This window comes from Neofelis nebulosa, chromosome 3 (assembly GCF_028018385.1).
Source record: "Neofelis nebulosa isolate mNeoNeb1 chromosome 3, mNeoNeb1.pri, whole genome shotgun sequence".
Classification (NCBI taxonomy): Eukaryota; Metazoa; Chordata; class Mammalia; order Carnivora; family Felidae; genus Neofelis; species Neofelis nebulosa.
Window position 1 is genome coordinate 22159916 of NC_080784.1, and position 20733 is coordinate 22180648.

The 20733-nt window shown below is 39.5% G+C and overlaps 1 protein-coding gene across 2 annotated transcripts in view; it reads right to left on the bottom strand.

The window, feature by feature from the left end:
* Positions 1–20733, bottom strand: part of ZDHHC2 (zinc finger DHHC-type palmitoyltransferase 2) — a 70316-nt gene that overhangs the window by 32239 nt on the left and 17344 nt on the right. For both annotated transcript variants that reach the window (XM_058720091.1, XM_058720092.1), the window contains exons 2-4: positions 13651–13677; positions 12466–12560; positions 1048–1168 (exon numbers count right to left, since the gene is read on the bottom strand). In XM_058720091.1, the coding sequence (XP_058576074.1) occupies positions 1048–1168; positions 12466–12560; positions 13651–13677 (243 nt within the window). The remainder of the gene's footprint in view (positions 1–1047; positions 1169–12465; positions 12561–13650; positions 13678–20733) is intronic.

The window sequence follows — 20733 nt, forward strand, 5'->3', positions numbered from 1 at the left end:
CCTTAAGTTTTATATACTTTATACAATTACTTCTTTACATTTATGTAAAATTGTCAATGTTATGTTCATTATAGATATTGCTCCCTTAAATTAAATAATAGGAAAAGCCTATAATTAAAACTTTAAAAAAATTAGGGGTGCTTGGGTGGCTCAGTCAGTTAAGTATCCGACACTTTACAGCAGCTCAGGTCATGATCTTGTGGTTTGTGAGTTCAAGCTCTGGGTCAGGCTCTGAGCTGACAACACAGAGCCTGCTTGGGATTCTCTCTCTCCCTCTCTCTCTGCACCTTTCCCACTCATGTGCATCAAAATAAAAAAAAAAAACATTAAAAAAAATCTTTAGTCCATTAAGCGTCTGACTTCAGCTCAGGTCATGACCTTGGGCTCTGTGCTGACAGCTCGGAGCCTGGAGCCTGCTTCAGATTCTGTGTCTCCCTCTCTCTCTGCCCCCCTCCCACTCACACTCTCTCTTTCTCTCTCTCAAAAATAAGCATTAAAATTTTTTTTAAAAAATTTAAAAAATAAATCCAACTACAAATTAGTAAGTACTTCAGCAGTTCTAACATCTCCACTGAGTCCCAACTAAGTGACTAGAGAAGTCACGAGGGAAGTGAGGTCAGTGCTGATGTGTTTGAGATCTTTGTGCCACACACCGTTACTCACGTGTCTGTTTTAAATTTTTTTTTTTTTCAACGTTTTTTATTTATTTTTGGGACAGAGAGAGACAGAGCATGAACGGGGGAGGGGCAGAGAGAGAGGGAGACACAGAAGCGGAAACAGACTCCAGGCTCCGAGCCATCAGCCCAGAGCCTGACGCGGGGCTCGAACTCACGGACCGCGAGATCGTGACCCGGCTGAAGTCGGACGCTTAACCGACTGCGCCACCCAGGCGCCCCACGTGTCTGTTTTATAGAATCGTATAGGAAAGACTGAATAACCACCCAAGACATAACACAATCTATTTCAATGAGTGTTCGACAGTTTCAAGTATATAAATATGCTGAGGGTCACCACAAGAATCGTGCCAAAGCACTCATTATCATGTACCTCCAGACATGGTCCTGGTATAGATGGGGAGATCTTTGGCTGCTCGCCGAAGAACTTCCTGATGGGCTTCTCCTCTTGGCTCTCTCTCCAACAATTCTTTCTCCGCATAAGAGAGATGGAACTGTGGAAAAAATTTACATTTCAGTCAATGTTCTCAAGAAATACCATATTGGCCCGAAAAGTTATTTATAAAATATTAATCAGATCTATTATATATACTGAGAGTGATGACAGAGTTTGAATCTGGGCATGTCTGTTAACCTAGTGGATCATTAGTTGATGCATCTAGAAAAAGGGAATAATAATACCTACTTCCTCAGATGTTCATGAAACTCAAGAGGCATAAAGTACGTAAAATTGTCTTGTAGAGTTCCGCTCCACTATTAGTTATACTAATAAATGAAATGACAAAATAAACAAATTTGGCTCATTGGGTAAGTTTTTCAAGCGGATATTATTAGGAATAAAAATAGAAACAAAACTATCAAGCATTTTTTCTTATCTAAGTGAATTTTAACTTGAGGATAATCATGACATGAATTTCCTAGCACTCAAAAGAACTAATCATTAATTTTACTTCTTACACTGCCAATTTGGTCCACCCAATTAAAAAAATCCTTATTTGAGAAAAATCAAATTTGTTTGGGCTATACACACACAAAGAAAACCCCAATCTCTCTCTCTCTCTCTCTCTCACACACACACACACACACACACACACACACACACACACACAAAACCAGTTGTAGAAGTCTATAAAGGTTTAAATGTGTTCCAGGAGGTATGTACAAGGATATTCATAGCATCGTGGTTTGAAATGTAAAAAATTAAACCCAACCCAAATGTCCATCAAAAGGATAATGGATAAATAAATTGGAGTATGATATATCCACATAACTGAATCCTATGATGCACTGTATAATTAATGAACTTGAGCTGTGTTCAGCTCTCTGTGTTCAGCTCCACAAAGAATCTCAACATACTGTGGGACAACAAATCATTTTATAGCACATAGTATGATTCCATTCATACAAAGTTTTTAAAACCAGAAAGCTATACACTATCCACATATACATACACATATATACATATATATGAATTATAAAGAAAAACAAGAGAATAACTAACATAAAACTTCAAGATAGTAGCTACTTCTTGAGGAATGCAGGGAAATACAATGCGGAAGAGTACACAAGAAATGCTGAAAATATAAATGTTTTCTCTGATACTTGGGTGACTGTTTAGGTCTTTTCATTTTTCTATTCTTTATTTTGTTATTATTATTATTATTATTATTATTATTATTATTATTAGAGAGAATGTGCAAGTGTGAGCAGGGAAGGGGAAGAGGGAGGGAGAGAATCTTCAGCAGGGTCCACGCTCAGTGCACAACCTGAGGTGGGGTTCAGTCATATTAGCCTGGGATCATGACCTGAGCCGAAATCAAGAGTCAGATGCTCAACCAAATGAGCCACCCAGGTGCCCCTTATTATTCTTTAAACTATGCATTACAAATGCTTTTTCTGTATGTAGGCCATGTTTTTCCATTTTTTTTCTAAGTTTTAAAAGTAATCTAAGTAGGTCAATGAAGGAAAGAAAAACAATTTGTTGAAAATGAGGTGATGATATTTGAGCCGAATTCTTTGTCTTTGGAGAAATAAAAGTATTTGTTTAGAGGTTGACAATTCTAACGAGGTTATTTTAAAAAGAAAAATAAATCTCCAGCTTCCAAATGTAAATAAGTTTTGGGGCACCTGGATGGCTCATTCAGTTCAGTGCCAGACTTCAGCTCAGGTCATGATCTCATGGTTTGTGAGTTTGAGCCCCGCATCAGGCTCTGTGCTGATGGCTCAGAGCCTGGAGCCTGCTTTAGATTCTCTGCCCCTCTCTTGCTCATTCTCTGTCTTCCTCTCTCTCAAAAAATGAATACACATTAAAAGAAAAAATGTAAATAAGTTTTAAGGTACCATAAGATTCCCATATGCATGACACATAGTTAAATATAACTGTAAAATTTCAGACCCATTAAGGTAAAGAAACTAAAAAGAAGTTTTCTATAAGTAGAAATTTACATAATACAAATTATTCTAAATTAGCATATTAAATTTACTGGCATTAAATCAGTAGGTAGGTTATAGTTAGGTCTTTAAGAGTTTCTAAGGTAATTTAAAAAAGTATTCTCTACGTTAAATATTCCTCCTGTTATAAATTCACAGCATTTACTTACCTCTCAATTCATTTCATAGTTTTTCAAATTACACTTCAACCAGTCCTTTCTCAAATGAATACAAATAACAAATAAATGAAGGTCGCATTTGTGAAGGCATAGTGTGTTCTTTCTATCAGTTGCTCTCCACTTGCTACCTTAAATCTTACCTTAAATCTTAGTTTAAAAACCTGAAACATATTCACACAAGTATTCTGATTGGTTGAATATATAAATGAGGGTGGTGAGTGGCTGTGAGCAGTGTCATTTCCAGCCTGGCAAAGAAGGATGCTGCAGACTGATCCCAGAGGCTGGGGCAGGAGAAACAGCAGATTAAATATCTTGGAATCAAAAAAAGTTCGGGAACCACATTTCCAGGAGGTAGACGACTATCTCCCAATTGGATAATAGATTCCTAGAATTCATTCCATTGTTTCAAAGTTACTCTAAAAAAGAACTTTGAGGGGCGCCTGGGTGGCGCAGTCGGTTAAGTGTCCGACTTCAGCCAGGTCACGATCTCGCGGTCCGTGAGTTCGAGCCCCGCGTCGGGCTCTGGGCTGATGGCTCGGAGCCTGGAGCCTGTTTCCGATTCTGTGTCTCCCTCTCTCTCTGCCCCTCCCCCGTTCATGCTCTGTCTCTCTCTGTCCCAAAAATAAATAAAAAACGTTGAAAAAAAAATTAAAAAAAAAAAAAAAACTTTGATAGAAGGCTGATACAATGAGAATATTGTAACTCTTCAGGTCGTATTTAAATCTAAGAGCTGACAAAGAAAAATTCAAATTGTTTACTGATCCATCATATGCGGTTGTATTGGTTTATCAGGGGATTTGCCAGATTTTCTGACTTATTTAATAATTCTAATGTTTTTATTTAATGGTTCAACAGTGTGCATCATGCACCCGTTGATATTATCTTAACATTTAAAATGTTCTGTTCATTGTTTTGAAAGAAAAGAAAAATAAGGACCTGAAGGAAAATGGTCTCAATAGAACTACACATCTTGTTTGGAAACATTTAATTGGTATAAAGGGTATAACAGCCAATGATGTCATAATGCTGTAACAGTCAAGAAAAAGAAAGGGTCATTGTAAAAATGTCTATTAACTTTGCACATGCAGATTCCTCTCTCTAGAATGCTAGTCCTCGCACTGTATAGATGGCTCCTTCTCACTTTGCAGATTTTAGCTTAAATGCCATCTTCTCAAAGAACTTCCAAGATTCCTTTACTGGGTAGGTACCCTGAAAATTCTGTCCCTTCCCCCGTCATACTCTTCCCTAGGTCCATACAGTCCTTCTTTGTATTATGCACCACAATTTAAAATTATTTTGTTTGTTCATTGGTCCATTGTCTAACTCTCCCACAAACATGTAATCCCACACGGGCAGGGATCAAATCCTAGCATAGATTCAGCATTCTCTTAGGATTGTGAAATGGACAAAGGAACACATATCAGTAGGCCTGGGTCAGATCACTGACTATCAAGGAAAAACTTGTTTTATTTTTAATTTTTAAAAATTGTTTTTATTTATTTTTGAGAGAGAAAGGGACAGAGCGTGAGTGGGGGAGGGGCAGGGAGAGAGAGAGGGAGACACCGAATCTGAAACAGGCTCCAGGCTCTGAGCTGTCAGCACAGAGCCCAACACGGGGCTTGAACTCGTGAATGGCGAGATCATGACCTGAGCCGAAGTTGGATGCTTAACTGACTGAGCCACCCAGGCGCTCCAGGAAAAACTTATTTTATATCTCAGTCCCCAACATTCCATTCTCAGAATCCCACCATTTAGGCAGATATATCTCCCCTCTGTGTTTCTAAAATTAATTTAAAACCTAGCACTGAAAATCAGTTTAGTAAAGACTTAATAGTCAAAAGGATTAAACCATCAACATTTTACCACATTTTCTTATGGAGTTCTCTGGATCCTTTTTACCTTAGAGGAAAATTCCAGTCAGTGACAGAACTGAAAGACTCTTTAGTATGTTTAGTGCTTTTATTAATAAGTAAACAACACATTGCATCAGGTCCAGAAAACCAAATGCAGGTTGGCAGAATTCTGACTCGTGTCATATGGATTCCAAATATCTAATTCTACTTTGGAATGCACCAAATACACAGTCCTTTCCACTAGAACACTTTTTATTTTTTAGACTTTATTTTTAAGTAATCTCTCTACCCAACGTGGGGCTCAAACTCACAACCCAGAGATCAAGAGTCACATGCTGTTCCCACTGAGCCAGCCAGGTGCCCCTCCCCCAGAGGGGCACTTGTACGTGCACAGGTATGTCACAGATTTGAAGAAAGATGACGTTTGTTGAGAGCTGATGGAATGAAGATCTCCCAGGGTGGAACAGATAACATCGCTGACCTGCCACCAGTCTGAAGGGTATGGCAGTCCTCTGACCAGTTAATGCACGCTGTTTTGTTTGGTTTAAATAGTTTTATCCATTTTAAAACATTTTAGATTTATAGAAAATTTGAAAAAATATGATACAGTTCCCATATAGCTTCTCACCCAACTGTCCACATCATTAACATCATGTATTAGTACATCAATGAATCGATACTGATAACATTATTAACTTAAGCCTATAGTTTATTCAGATTTCCTTAGGTTTTACTGAATATCTTTTTCCGTTTCAGGATCCCATCCAGAATACCACAGTCCAGGTTAAAGAAGAGTACGATTTTTAAAGGATATACAAATTAAGAAAAAACGTGAAATCTAATAACCAATAGAAAACTCATGGAATGCATTTCCTTTCTTGCTAGCTATTTTTCACTTAGGACAAAAATGAACATGTAATCTCACCAGTATCTAAAATGTACAAATTGAAACATAGAATTTAATTGAGGACCAGCAGCTTTCTCAATGACAACAGGCAATGCCAAAGGTCTGATTGAACTGGTGGCACTTTATGTTGCTACCATTCTTTTTTCAAACAATGTGGCAAGTAACTTAAATTTCCTTGGTCTAGGCATGTGACTTTTGAGAATTTATATTAAGGAAATAATCCAAAATATAGGTAAAACGTGTATACACAATATGGGCAACCAAGTTAACAAAATTATTTATAATATGAAAAGTTGGGATCAGCCTAAAATTCCAAGCTGGGATGTGACAGAGTAAACTTTTATGCATTTCAGTGAGAATATTATGCCATGATTAAAAATCACAATAAACCAATGATGGACAATTATGTGGGGGGAAAAAACTGGAATCTGTGCACGCTGAATACAAGTAGGAAAAATAACTTGAAGGAAATTCAGCCTGTAAGTTGGGTAAATTAGCATGATTTTTTTCCCTTCTCTTTTTGCCCAGTCTCCATTTTCACAGTGTATGGTTTTCTTACTTTTATGGGAGAAAATCTTATAAATTGAAAAATGATTAGCAATTTAACAATCCTGTTATATAAAAAGGTAAATTTTAGTTCCAGATTTCTCCTGATTCTCTCAAAAGTAACAAGAAAATATTAACATGATTTTCTTATTACCTCTTTCCCTGCTATTTTAGTCCCATTTTTTCAAAGATTTTTAGCAGCTGAGAGCACTCTATTGTCAATTTAAGCCGAGGACCCCTCATTTTACAAGTGGGAGTGTCTCTGGCTGCTGATCAATTAAAAGATTAGGGTGAGATCTTCCACTTTATTAATGGAATAACTCAAGATTCTTTGTCAGCAAGCGAGGGCTCTTTCTTTCATAAAACAGTGGTCTCCAAACTCTTCTGATCATGGACCCATCAGTAAAACAATAATTTGAGACTGACATGCATTTTTATTTGTATTTACTAATAAATATATTATATATGAAACCTTATACGTGAAACTTTATATGCATTTATATATATTTTATACTTTATATATATTTCTATGCCTTCTATTGTAACTTTTAAAAAAAGAAACATTAAAAGAATAACATGTAAATGGAAGTGCTGCTATTTTTTCTCCATGTGCCAAGCGATATCCTGGCTACACCCACCCACTGTGGTGTCCACTCTCCATGCTAGAGCGTGGTATACTGCCAAGAGTGTGGGCTTAATGGTCAGAAGAACTTGGCTTTAGGGGCGCCTGGGTGGCTCAGTGGGTTGAGCAGTTGAGCCTCCGACTTCAGCTCAGGTCCTGATCTCATGGTTCCTGAGTTCAAGCCCCGCCCTGCATCAGGCTCTCTGATGGCAGCTCAGATCCCGGAGCCTGCTTCGGATTCTGGGTCTCCCTCTCTCCCTGCCCCTCCCCTGCTCACACTCTGTCTCCGTCACTCTCTCTCAAAAATAAACAGATGTTAAAAATATTTAAAAAAAAAAAAAAAGAAAGAAAGAAAAAGGGGAACTTTGCTTTGAATGTTAGTTCTGTCACATGCTAGTTCTTGATGCCCTGGAGTAATTAGCTAATGTTCAGAACCTACTGCTCCATTTGTAAAATGGTAATAAATAGTATCTATGTCACACAGTTGTAGGACTCGAATAAAGTGAATGTTTTTTTTTGTGGAAAAATCATCCAACAAATCATGGGACAGCTGTAAATTCACTGTCCTCAATCTCGACTGCTCCCTCAATACTGTGACATTTCTTTTCTTTTTTTTATAAAATTTTTTACCTTTATTTATTTTTGATAGACAGAGAAAGACAGAGCACTAGTCAGGGAGGGATAGAGAGAGAGAGACACAGAATCCGAAGCAGGCTCCAGGCTCTGAGCTGTCAGCGCAGAGCCTGACGTGGGGCTCGAACTCACAAACCGTGAGATCATGACCTGAGCTGAAGTCAGATGCTTAACTGACTGAGCCACTCAGCCACCCCTTATTTTATTTTATTTATTTTATTTCATTTATTTATTTTTTAATACTGTGACATTTCTTCCGTGTTTCATCATTTTATTTTCCTCACTCTCTCCAACCACTATTTCAAACCTCTGCTTTCCCACACCTCAATTAACCTGCCTCCCTCTCATTCTTAGCTGATGATCTCGCATATAATTTTTTTTAATGTTTATTCCTTTTTGAGACAGACAGCGCATGAGCAGGAGAAGGGCAGAGAGAGAGGGAGACACAGAATCTGAAACAGGCTCCAGGCTCTGAGCTGTCAGCAGAGAGCCCGACACGGAGCTCGAACCCACGAACTGTGAGATCACGACCTGAGCTGAAGTCGGACGCTTAACTGACTAAGCCACCCAGGTGCCCCAATCTCACATACAATTTTAGGGAGAAATTAGAAGGTACTTCAACTTCCACCAAGGCTATAAACACAACCTGCATCTCTACACATAACTACTTGTCTATATCAAATCATTTAGCAAATATTTATTGAATACCTTTAATGGGTCAGACACTGCTCTAGGTATTGGTGATGGGTCAGTGAACAAAACAGGTAAAGTTCATGCCGTTGCAGAGCTTACGTTCTAGGAATGATATAAAATGAATATGGAACGAGTTACAGAATGATATGCTATGGAGAAAAATATAGCAAGGTTAAGGGTTATAGGGCATTCCAGGAATAGTTTACCCATTTTATACAGAGTGATCATGGAAAGCCTCAAAGATAAGGTATCACTGGAGCAGAGACGAAGTAAATAAGGGACTTGGTCACACAGTTGTCTGTGGGAAGAATGTTCCAGGTCAAGAGAAAATAATCAGGTTTTGAGACCCCTGAGGGAAAAAACATGCTTAGCATATTGATGGAACAATATGCAAGGAAACTAATGTGACTAAGGCAGCACTGAAGAAGGTCAGAGAGGTGGTGTGGGGCCAGACCTTGTGCAGCCTTTTAAACTACAGTAGAGAATTATGTTTTTACTGTGAGTGAGCTCGGGTATAAAAGGGATGTGCTAAGCAGAAGAATGATATGATCTGCTTTCTATTTTGAAAGGATCACTGTGGGTACTTGATGAAAATATACAGAAAGAGGAAATTGGTTGAAGGGTTACTGCCACATACAGGCATGGGATGTTGGTGGCGGGGACCAGGGGTGAAAGTAGCAGTTGGGGAGGGCGGGGAATGAGCTCCCGCGGTGCGTGCTTTGAGGGTATGCTTACAGACTCTGCTCAACGGGACGGGACGGGATGTGCGGTCTGAGAGCAGAGGAGTTGCCACGGATGCCTCCCAGGGGTTTAAATGGAATTGCCATTACTGAGCTGGGAAAACTTTAAGAACAGGAAGATTCAGAGAGTGGGTGGGAAATCAGAAGTTTCATTCCAGGTACTTTGAATTTAAAATTTCTATTAGATGCCAAATACATAGCTGGAAATGAGTCTGGAATCCAGAAGAAAGGACCAGGCTAAGGATATTGGTGTGTTTTTTTTTTTTTTTTTTAGTATTTATTTATTCTTTTTTTTTTTTTAATTTTTTTTTCAACGTTTTTTATTTATTTTTGGGACAGAGAGAGACAGAGCATGAACGGGGGAGGGGCAGAGAGAGAGGGAGACACAGAACCGGAAACAGGTTCCAGGCTCCGAGCCGTCAGCCCAGAGCCTGACGCGGGGCTCGAACTCACGGACCGCGAGATCGTGACCTGGCTGAAGTCGGACGCTTAACCGACTGCGCCACCCAGGCGCCCCCGTTTGTTTACTTTTTGAGAGAGAGACAGAGCATGAACGGAGGAGGGGCAGAGAGAGAGGGAGACACAGAATCGGAAACAGGCTCCAGGCTCCGAGCCATCAGCCCAGAGCCTGACGCGGGGCTCGAACCCACGGACCGCGAGATCGTGACCTGGCTGAAGTCGGACGCTTAACCGACTGCGCCACCCAGGCGCCCCTATTTATTCTTGAGAGAGAGAGGGAGAGACAGAAAATATTAATTTGAAAGCTGTTGCAATGAGATGATACATAAAGTCATAATGTAGATAAATAAGAGAAGTCCAGGGATTGATCTCTGGAACAATCCAATGCTTTAAAGTTCAGGAGATAATGAGAAATCAGCAATGGAGACCAAGATGGAGCTGCCACCATGAATAAAAATGGAATTATTTGGATGAGAAAGTAAGTAAAAATATTCTGGAAAGAAAATAATGGCATGGTATATACAGGAAAATACATGTAATTAAAAACCACTAGAATATAAAGTGGGAAGCCAGAAATTTAGACAAGACTCATGTGTTGCCAAATGAGGGAGACCGGCCTCTGGCCTGTGGGACACGTAGAATAACTGAATACATAGAAGACATAGAATCGAAGACTTAAAGTTGATTTTAGACCTCCAGCTTCAGGGTGAAGGATGGATTTTTACAGCGCTCTGGGAAGGGAGTGTAGGCAAGAATGTAAACAGTGAAACCCTATAGGAGACTGCAATGTCTCAAACAAAAGAGATGATTGAGATCCTGAATTAGGGTAATGATAAGAAAGAAGGAAAGAAAGAAAGAAAGAAAGAAAGAAAGAAAGAAAGAAAGAAAGAAAGAAAGAAAGAAAGAAAGAAAGAAAGAAAGAAAGAGTGAGAGAGAGAGAGAAAGAAAGAAAGAAGGAAGGAAGGAAGGAAGGAAGGAAGGAAGGAAAGAAAGAAAGAAAGAAAGAAAGAAAGAAAGAAAGAAAGAAAGAAAGAAAGAAAGAAGGAAAGAAAATAAGAGAAACAAAAGAAAAAGGGGTTGGAACCAAAAAAGAAAAATTAGGAAGTAAAAACATCAGCAGGATTTAGATACTGAGGGAGGGCCAAGGAAGCCAGAGAACTCTGGCAAGGCTGCCAAGCTTCCAGAAAGGTGGAGAGTTGGAAGGCTGAGCTGGATGGCAGTGGCATTAACCAGTAAAAGAAACAGATGAGTCATGGTCTGGGAAGGGAGAAGGGGGTGACTTCAGCTTTTGATGTGCTGCATTTGAAGTGTCAGTGGATTAAGGAGCCATGTTTGGCAGGGAGATATGTAAGTTTGCAACAGGAGAGGTCAGAGCTGGAAGGAGATTTGGGAATTGTCAATACAGAGGTTATAGATAAAGAACCAGAAAGGATAAGATCATCCAGGACAGGAGTCAGCATTCTCCTTCAAACCTACAACTAAGGCCAGGATGGCAGTAAGAGAGATAACAGGAAAGAAGCAACCATGGCAGGGGGGAAGGAAAAAGGGGTAGGAAACAAAAATAGGTAGAGAGTAGAAGAAAAAAAAGGCTGTATGTACAGCATTTTAGGCCAACCATACCATTAGTTCTGTGCAAATACCTGTGGTTTTATTTTTAATATCCTTTCCCAGGTCATACAGCATTTTTACCAGCCTTCTGACCACAGTTGCATTTCAAACAGATTACTTCCGGGAACAATTTGCAACAATGCCTAGACCTATCTTTTTTTTTTTTTTTTTTTTTTTTAAACCTGGCCAACTAAAACCACAACATTATTGCCGGAACAAAGTTTATTTCAGTTCAACAAACATGTACTGACTAAGTGCCAACGGTATAGAGATAAGTAAGGCATAGTCCTCTGCACCCAACTTTTAACCAGGGTGAAAGACTTAGAAACAAATACTTAGTCAGAATGATCTTTTCACAATATAAATTTGACCCTATCAATCTACTTAAAATCTTCCGTAGCTGAGACTGCTATTTTTCCCCCAATGTCCACAATTTCCTTCTTCTGACATGGTTAATATGGTTAACATGGCCACTGAGAATAAAGACTAGATTCCTAACCTTCTGTGCAAGTAAATGTGGCCATGTAACTAAGTTCTAAACTAAGTGGAAATGGCATCGCAACTTCCAGAAAACATCGTTAAAGGGAAGGACGCTTACTTCTACTCCTCTATCCTACTTTTTTTGACCTGCTGTCTGGAAGGTAGACATGATGGCTGGAACTGGAGCACCCATCTTAGGCCAAGAGGTGATGTTGGAAACGGAGGATACACAATAAGCTGTGGACTGGCTACAGACTTTGAATATAGAGAGGATTAGTTACATTGTTATTTTGTTATTGTTTCTGGCGGCGAACAGCCAATTAATATACTGTTAGTGTGATAATTATAATATAGCTATGTCCACCTTCAGCTCTATCCATTCATTCATCCACCCTGCTGTCTGACTCTTAAGTAGAAATGGAACACACCACAGAATTAGGATCAGAAATATAATACTATCCCAGTGCAAAAATAATATTTACAAAGTGAAAATTCAAGTATTTACCAACAGACACATTAATGTAAACAAAGCAATACGCTCACTAAGTGCAACATTAACAAAAAGACATAAAGTTCATTCTTCAGACATCAGTATTGTTGATTTCCAACTTCAAGATAACTTTACTAATATTTTAACTTACTTCTTTTGAAGGATTCATTGGTAATGTAAAGATAGTTTTCCAATATGACCAGACGAACATTGCAAAAAGTAGATGATAAGCAATCAGGCACACAACTAAAATGAGAAAAACATAATTATCATTAAAATATGCAAATACACATTAAAATCATAGTATTCACAAAAGATCTGCTTGTTCTAAATGAACCAAATTCTTCAATAACTTAATTATTTCATATCCCATGATCAGAAAGCTCTCATCTGTAGACACCCCCAATCTATTAGCCAAATGGCTAGAGAGACCTTTCCTATATTATAAAAGTCAGGCAGCTGTGCCTTCAACTTTAAATAATAAACACAGCATTAAAAAAATGTTAAAACTTCAGGCTTAAAGAACTTCACGGACGAAGAATAGCAAAACCAGTTCCTATTTGAGGAGGTATTTGCTAATTTGGCTTCGATGTAGTCAAATCTGTTGGCACCGATTGTTCTAATAACTATATATTTAAACAGAGACCATCTGGACAAAGAGAGATTTCCTCCAACAGGAGTTCAAGTGTCTTGTTTATCACATGGGACAACTTTTAAGAAAAGTATACTTTGTTCAAGCAATGTATATAAACACACTTTGTATGGTGTTTTAGTTGTGAAATACTGTATTAGGCAAGCACAAAATATTCTGTATGTGGTGATAATGAACAATTCTGGAAAATACACTAATATATAAATAAATTCTATAAGATACAGTTGAATAAAATGTTAGTTTAAAATACAGCATGCTTGGTATTTTAAGCTGTATGACAATTTCTTAAAGCATGATGATACGCACAGAATCATTTAAAAATTCAGTAATCCAATGAGGCACTTAAATCAGTGTGAAATGGCTGCAGCTAATGATATTTTCCATGAACTATATGGATGACTCAGGAATGGGGTAATACTCTGAGTTGAAACAGGAGATTGTTGATATTCCTGTATTTTGAAGCCACCAAGAATCTTTGGCACAATGGCTACCATTTCAAGGGAGAGGTCTTTGCCAAACGTCTAACAGAGTTCAGTCTGGGGACTGAGAGAAGTCTTTAACCCCACCATGACTCCACATTCTCAAAGTATAATTTATTAATTCCAACCAACTCTACAGGAATACTATTTTTAAAAAACTACTTTTACAATTTCACATCTAAAACAGTAACAAAACATATCTTACCTTGTTCTCCGACGTTTTCCATGGACACTATAGAAATAAGCAGAAGACAGAGATTAGTAGATTACGACATTTACGGCAAACAACAGAGCCTGACGGAGACACAGGTCACTTGAGTAGGTTAATAATTTGGCTCCCCTTCAAACCAACATCGTTAAATATTTGTTCAATTTTATTTAGAGGAGAGGTGACTACTGCTGGGGGACAGGGTGGAGAAGGAAGGCTGGTATTGTTGGTATTTCAGCCCTGACGCCACACAGAAAACAACCCATCAGGCGTCTCCTTGTGGGTCTCATTCCTATATCAATTACTTTCTTAGCCTTCCTCCCGAATCAGGGTTCAGATAAAAGCAGTGTTCTCCATGTGAGGACGTTTTCAGAGGCAAGTATTGTTCTTTACAAGTTGGCAACTGCCTTCAGATAACTCTCCAGGAGACTAAAATGTTGGATCCATGGCACACGCTCTGGTCAAATTTCTAGAAGTGCAAATTCTTATGCCCAATGGCTAATGGCTCCCTAGTGTACAATGAGAGATGCAGGGAATGTGCCTGAGAGACTGTCATCTTTGAGGGGCTTATAAATACCCCAAGGTAGATGAGGTCGCTAGATTAGGGACCGTTCAGCTGAAATGAGCTGGGACAAGAAACAGTATCTAGAAATAACCCGGGCACTTGTCCTACCTCCTATATTGTGTGTTTGTTTTGTTTCCCATTTGGTCTTCCTCCATTTGTACTAAAGTCCATTTTGGAGGTTTTGGCCTATCTCAAAGTTGGAAGTTGTAGCCAGGAAAGATTTGGTATTTCCTGGAATTTAATTTCATTGCCTTAAGAAGCACTGGAACCAGAGTGTAATGTTGTGAAAGATTTTTAAGATTATCTGATCCAACAAACATCCTTCCCAAGAGAGCTACTGAATGTCAGTTTAGGGTTTCTAGAGGCAGCAGGAGCCCATGGTTTTGGAATAAGTCCATTCCATTATTGGACTGCTCTAAAGAATGATTACAGCATTATAGTGCGCTGAAATTAGTCTCTTTGTGGCTTCTTCCTATGGTATCCAGGCTTCTAACATGTAGCATTAAACAGAAAATCTAAATGACAGACCTTCACGTATTTAAAGTTATTGAGTCTCCGTGAAATCTTCTCTTTTAGTCCAAATATTACATGACTTCCAGCTCTCTCGCCAACCTTGATGTGGCTCCTTTAAATACAGTACTTCTTTGATTCTCAATTTTCTTTAACATTTTTTTAATGTTTTTTAAAATTTATTTTGAGAGACAGAGAGAGAGAACACACGCATGTGAGCAGGGGAGGGGCAGAGAGACAGGGAGAGAGAGAATCCCCAGCAGGATCTGTGGTGACAGCACAGAGCCAATGCAAGGCTTGATCTCACCAAGTGTGAGATCATGACTTGGGCCGAAATCAAGAGTCAGATGCTTAACCACTTGAGCCACTGAGGTGCCCCTCCTTTAACATTTCTGATGCCCAGAATGGGACAGGCAGACAAGATGGTGACCATGCGAACACCTTCAATATTATCACTATGGGTCACAATTTTAATTTTCACTTCAAAACTTTATTTGCCTAATTTCATCTTGCATTAGCCTAATTACTTTCTGGTCTGTACCCTACAGTGGTAATATTTTGCTTTAGAGATTTCTAACTTTCCAATATCCCTAGGAATTTAAACCTCTTCCCCAACTAACTGCGGTACAACTAGGCAACAAGGACTCCGACTTGTTGAAAAAGCCTAAGGAATCCCCACACTTTCTTGGCACTGATGGCATACAGGAAGAGAGCAAGTGAGGATGGTAAATTATCATCCGAGTTATCAAAGATGTTCCTGTTTGCCGCGAGCACAATGATGGCCTGCAAGGATTCCATCTTGGAGTCTGGAACCAGCCTGGACACCGCAAGGCTGGCGGACTGGGTCACCAGTTCTGTTTTCCAGATGCCCTGTCCTCCTAGCACTCCCCTCCCTCATTACTCATTCCTCTAAGAAATGGAATGAGGTGTCCGAGAAAAGGCTGAGTGGTCAGTTACCAGTTCAGAATTACTAAGAGTGAGACTTTCTGTTGCAGTATTATCTTTAAAAAAACTCTTGGGTAAAAATAAAACGTAAAATCCAGGTTGAAGATTGAGACTATGGGCCAAAGCAATAACCCCTAATGCACAAAAGGGTAACAAACTGCTTCTTGATTCAAACCTGGCTTGAATAAACATTCTTAAAAATGTATGCTAAAAAAAAAAATGCATACCCTCCCTTATCTCTTTTGCATGCATTATCAAGCAATCATTTAATACAGGGGTCAGTAAACTACAGTCCTGTTCCAAATACAGCCAGCCCCCTATTTCTGCAGACAAGTTTTTACTGGAACACAGACACACCCATTTGCTTACGTGGCTATTTTTGTGTTATAATGGCAGAGTTGGGTAGGTGTGACAGGGACAGTATGGCCGTATTTCCTAAAATATTTACTGTCCAATCCTCTATAGAAAAAGTTTTCCAACCCCTGTATATTAGAATTCTTCAGAGAAACACAACCAACACACCCACACACACACACAACAACACCCCCCCCCCACACACACACACACACACAGTGAGAGGAAGAAAAGGGACTGACTGAATTTAAGGAACTGGCTCACATGATTATAGGTATTGACAAGTCTGAAATCTGAAGAGCAGGACAGCAAGCAGAAAACCCAGGAAAAAGTTAATGCTGCAGTCTTGGGTCCAAGGCAACCTCAAGGCAGAATCTTTCTTCGGGGAACCTCAATCTTTTCTTTTAAGGTCTTCAACTGATTAGAAAAAGTCCACCCACATTATGGAAGGTAATGTGCTTTACTTAAAGTCTATTGATTTAATGGGGCGCCTGGGTGGCTCAGTCGGTTAAGCGTCCGACTTCAGCTCCAGTCACGATCTCGCGGTCCGTGGGTTCGAGCCCTGCGTCGGGCTCTGGGCTGACAGCTCAGGGCCTGGAGCCTGCTTCCGATTCTGTGTCTCCCTCTCTCTCTGCCCCTGCCCCGTTCATGCTCTGTCTCTCTCTGTCTCAAAAATAAATAAAAAACGTTAAAAAAAATAAAAAAAAATAAAGTCTATTGATTTAAATGTTATTAATCACATCTAAAAAATACCTTCATAGAAACATCTAGACTGCTGTTGAACTAAACAACTGGCCATCATAGCCTACCCAGGTTGACACAAAATTCATCATCACACCCTGATGTTATAATTGAGTCTTATTCCAGAAATCTACTAAGAATATATGTGTTGATCTTTTATATCATTTCTCAAGTGGTTACTATTTATTATATGATTATTATTTATTATAAAGCAATAAGTCAGAACTACATATAGCAACATAACTATGTACCTCCTAGAGAGAAACTAATAATAAAATCCCTTTTCATACTTTAAAAACCCAGCTACAAATAATCCCATCCAAATTAAGTTTACTTATACATCCTTATGATTGTTTAGGATGCTATCAAATCCTATTCTCTAAACAGCTCTAAAAATATTAGAGCAGATTTCGTCTCAATTGATTTAAATTCAATCTTGATTTAAAGCAGGGAACCATGTGATTCCTTTGGTGATTATACATTAAGAGTTGGTTATCAAGAAGCATATCTATTGATAAGAAGCTGCTGTTCACTTAAATCTAGTTCGACTTTCAGTCATAAGTACCTCCAAAATCCAAAACTTCAGATACTAAAATACGCCTTCATAGTAGGAAAAAAAAAAAAAAAGTACTTTCCCCCTTACATTAGCAAAGAACAGTTATGTAATTGTTGCTAGAACAATTTGGTTTTTAGGTACTTTCACTGCAGATGTATGCTGCTGTGATCTTTCTATTTCTTAGTCTGAAGTTTATTTGTCTTGCCTTCAAATTCAAACTCTCTTTTTTGGAGGAATAACTTACCTACACTGCATATACACAGTAACTTTTCTATATAAATCCACAGCACTATTTCCAAATTCAGTTCAACACAGATACATCTCAGACCCATATATGCAGTCTAACAATGAAGGATGCCAACCAAAACTAAAAATCTGGTTCTAATGAATGAACTGTAAGAACAACTTTATAGCCAAGCTCTATTTTTATTTTATTTTATTTTTTTTTTGGCGGGGGCAGGGGCAGGGGGAGCTTATCTTTAACTCATTTATTGAAAAACATCCACTAACTACTCTATGCTTATACTATTGGGGATAAAATAGAAAATGTGATTCCATCCCTGTGCTCAAAGAACTTAAAGTTTATGAGATCATTTTAATTGAAAGTTAAAACTAACTGAAAAAACAAGGAAAGTTTTTAAGGCATTGTGAATTAAGTCATCGAAGCAGTTGAAATCAAAAATAGTAGTAGCAATACAAATATGCTTTACTATCTCCTGTCTGAACCAAGTCTCTCCTTTGACCTCATATCTCGGGCAGCTATCCCATTTTTCCGGACTTTTCACAAGAAAACTTATTTAAAATTTTTTTTTTTTAATGTTATTTATTTTTGAGAGAGAGAGAGAGAGAGAGAGAGAATGGGAGAGGGGCAGAGAGAGACGGACACACAATCAGAAGCAGGCCCAGGCTTTGCACTGACAGCAGAGAGATCGACGCGGGGCTCGAACTCACAGACCACAAGATCAGAACCTGAGCTAAAGTCGGATGCTTAACTGACTGAGCCACCCAGGTGCCCCACAAGAAAACTTATGTTAGCGATCATCCCAATGCACTGTCTCTACCCCCTCTAACTTCCTGTTAGTTCCTGAACCAACTCCAGCTGGCTTTTCAGCCCCGTATTCTACTGCTATCACTCCTGTTCAGGTCACCATAGCCCTCCCTTGCTGCTAATTCTCAATACTCAAGTTACTCTAGCAGAACTAATTATGCTCTTTTTGTTTGCCAAATTGACAGTGAATTCTCCGACTAAACTGGCCGGTGGGAACCCCTTGACGTGGGATCCTTTGTTCCTTCAGCTACTTTCCAAGAAGATCTAGCTTATTGTTCAGGTTATTACAGATCAGAATGTGGGTGGTAGGAGGTACATGACAGATCATTCCTGTGAATACTAGCGACACTGCTACCAGACCAGCTTAATGACAGACCTAAGAAAATACAGTATTCCGATCAATACTTCCAGCTGAATTCCAACTGCATTCCTTTCTTCCTAACAAATGTGTTCTAATTAATTTCTTTATACCAGATCTACTTACATTTTACGTCTTTATTAAACTGTGTCTTTCCTTTGTTATCCTCAGATGTCAGTGTGATTTTATTGACAACTGCAGTCCATGCCTTCCAAGCTGACCTCATCTCATGCCTCCTCCCCTTCTTGGGCAGAAGGCTTCAGCCACTCCAGGCTGTCTTGCTTCTTGAAAGTGCTAACATCGTCCCCTCTCTAGATCCTCTGCACTTGCATTTAACTGGTTGGTAGGAGACCTGGACTCTGGTCCAATCTTCCTAATATGTGTGGCTTTGATCACGATATTCAGCTGATCTGTGCTTTGATTTTGTTGTTTAAACAAAAACTTGTATTTTACCTGGACAGTTCCTCTGGCTCTAAAATTAACCTCAGTCCTACGCTGTCTGATGTATTCTGACTTTTAAAAGACAAGGAGAGGGGCGCCTGGGTGGCGCAGTCGGTTAAGCGTCCGACTTCAGCCAGGTCACGATCTCGCGGTCCGTGAGTTCGAGCCCCGCGTCAGGCTCTGGGCTGATGGCTCAGAGCCTGGAGCCTGTTTCCGATTCTGTGTCTCCTTCTCTCTCTGCCCCTTCCCCGTTCATGCTCTGTCTCTCTCTGTCCCAAAAATAAATAAAAAACGTTGAAAAAAAAAAAGACAAGGAGAAAAGTCACTCTTCAAATAAATTTATCAGTGGGTTTATAGGAACTGTTTTGTCAAGGACAGAGTGGTAGCTTCAGAACAGAAACGAAGAGAAAGGATAAGGCCTCATAAGGCAGAACTTCCCAACACATGGCTTCCAACTGGGCTCCAGACTAACATCCTAACAGCCCTAACCACAAACATCATGCCAGGCAGTCTGCGGTCCTCCCTGGATCCCCACACAATTCCTTAAAAACTCATTTTATAATAGGAAAGCCATCATCTCTTTTAAAATGGAAACTGATAACGTCATCTCACTAAAAACCCTCCCATGGCTTTGCACTGAATTTACAATAAAGTCCAATCTCCTTTACATAGGCCTCCATGGTCGACCATGATCTATCTGGCTCCTACTTACGTCCCCAAGACCACTTCTCACTCATCCTGCTGCGCACTAAGCTACAAACAGGCTGGCCTTCTCTTCCTAGAACATACTAAACCTTACTGTCTTTACCCTGTCTGCAAGGCTCTTCCCCAGCTCCATTGTTGGCTAGCTCTTTATCATCCTTCAAATTATGATTTCCATGTCAGTTTCTCACAGGGGCCCTCCTGTCCAGTTCACCCCTGCGATCATCACATATACTGTTTCTTTCTTAGCACTTAGTGCAATCTGTTAGAGGTTTCTTTCCCATGTCTCTCACTGAGGTTTGAGTCCTGGCTCTGCCCCCTGTTTGAGGTTTTATCTTGGCCAAGTTACTTAGCCACTCTGAGCTTTATCTCAATATTTATCCCACTGGGCTGTTTTATGAATTAAACTACATGAGGTACATAAAAGCACCCAGAATAGAACCTGGTGTTAAATAGCAGGGCTCGATAAATGTGAGCTGGATATGGAACATAAGTATCACAAAAGAGGGAAGTGCCAGGAGTATGCGTTCCCCAAAGTTTGGTGTTAACTGCCTTATAAACAACCTGGAGTAACAAGTACACACTGCATTTTTAGCTTGCAGGAATGCCACAAATTTCTGGAGGATGCAATGAGAAGTTGAGGGAAAGAAGTTGCTGGAAGAGTTTTTCAGTGCGAATAAGCAGAAGAATGCAGGTGAATTACAGTGGGGGCAAATTAATATGAGAAAAACTAAATCGACTGTTTGTTAATTTTTGTGTGTGAGAGAGAAAGAGTGCAAGTGGGGGGTGGGGGAAGGGGCGGAGACAGAGAGGGAGACCCGGGATCTGAAGCAGGCTCCAGGCTCTGAGCTGTCAGCACA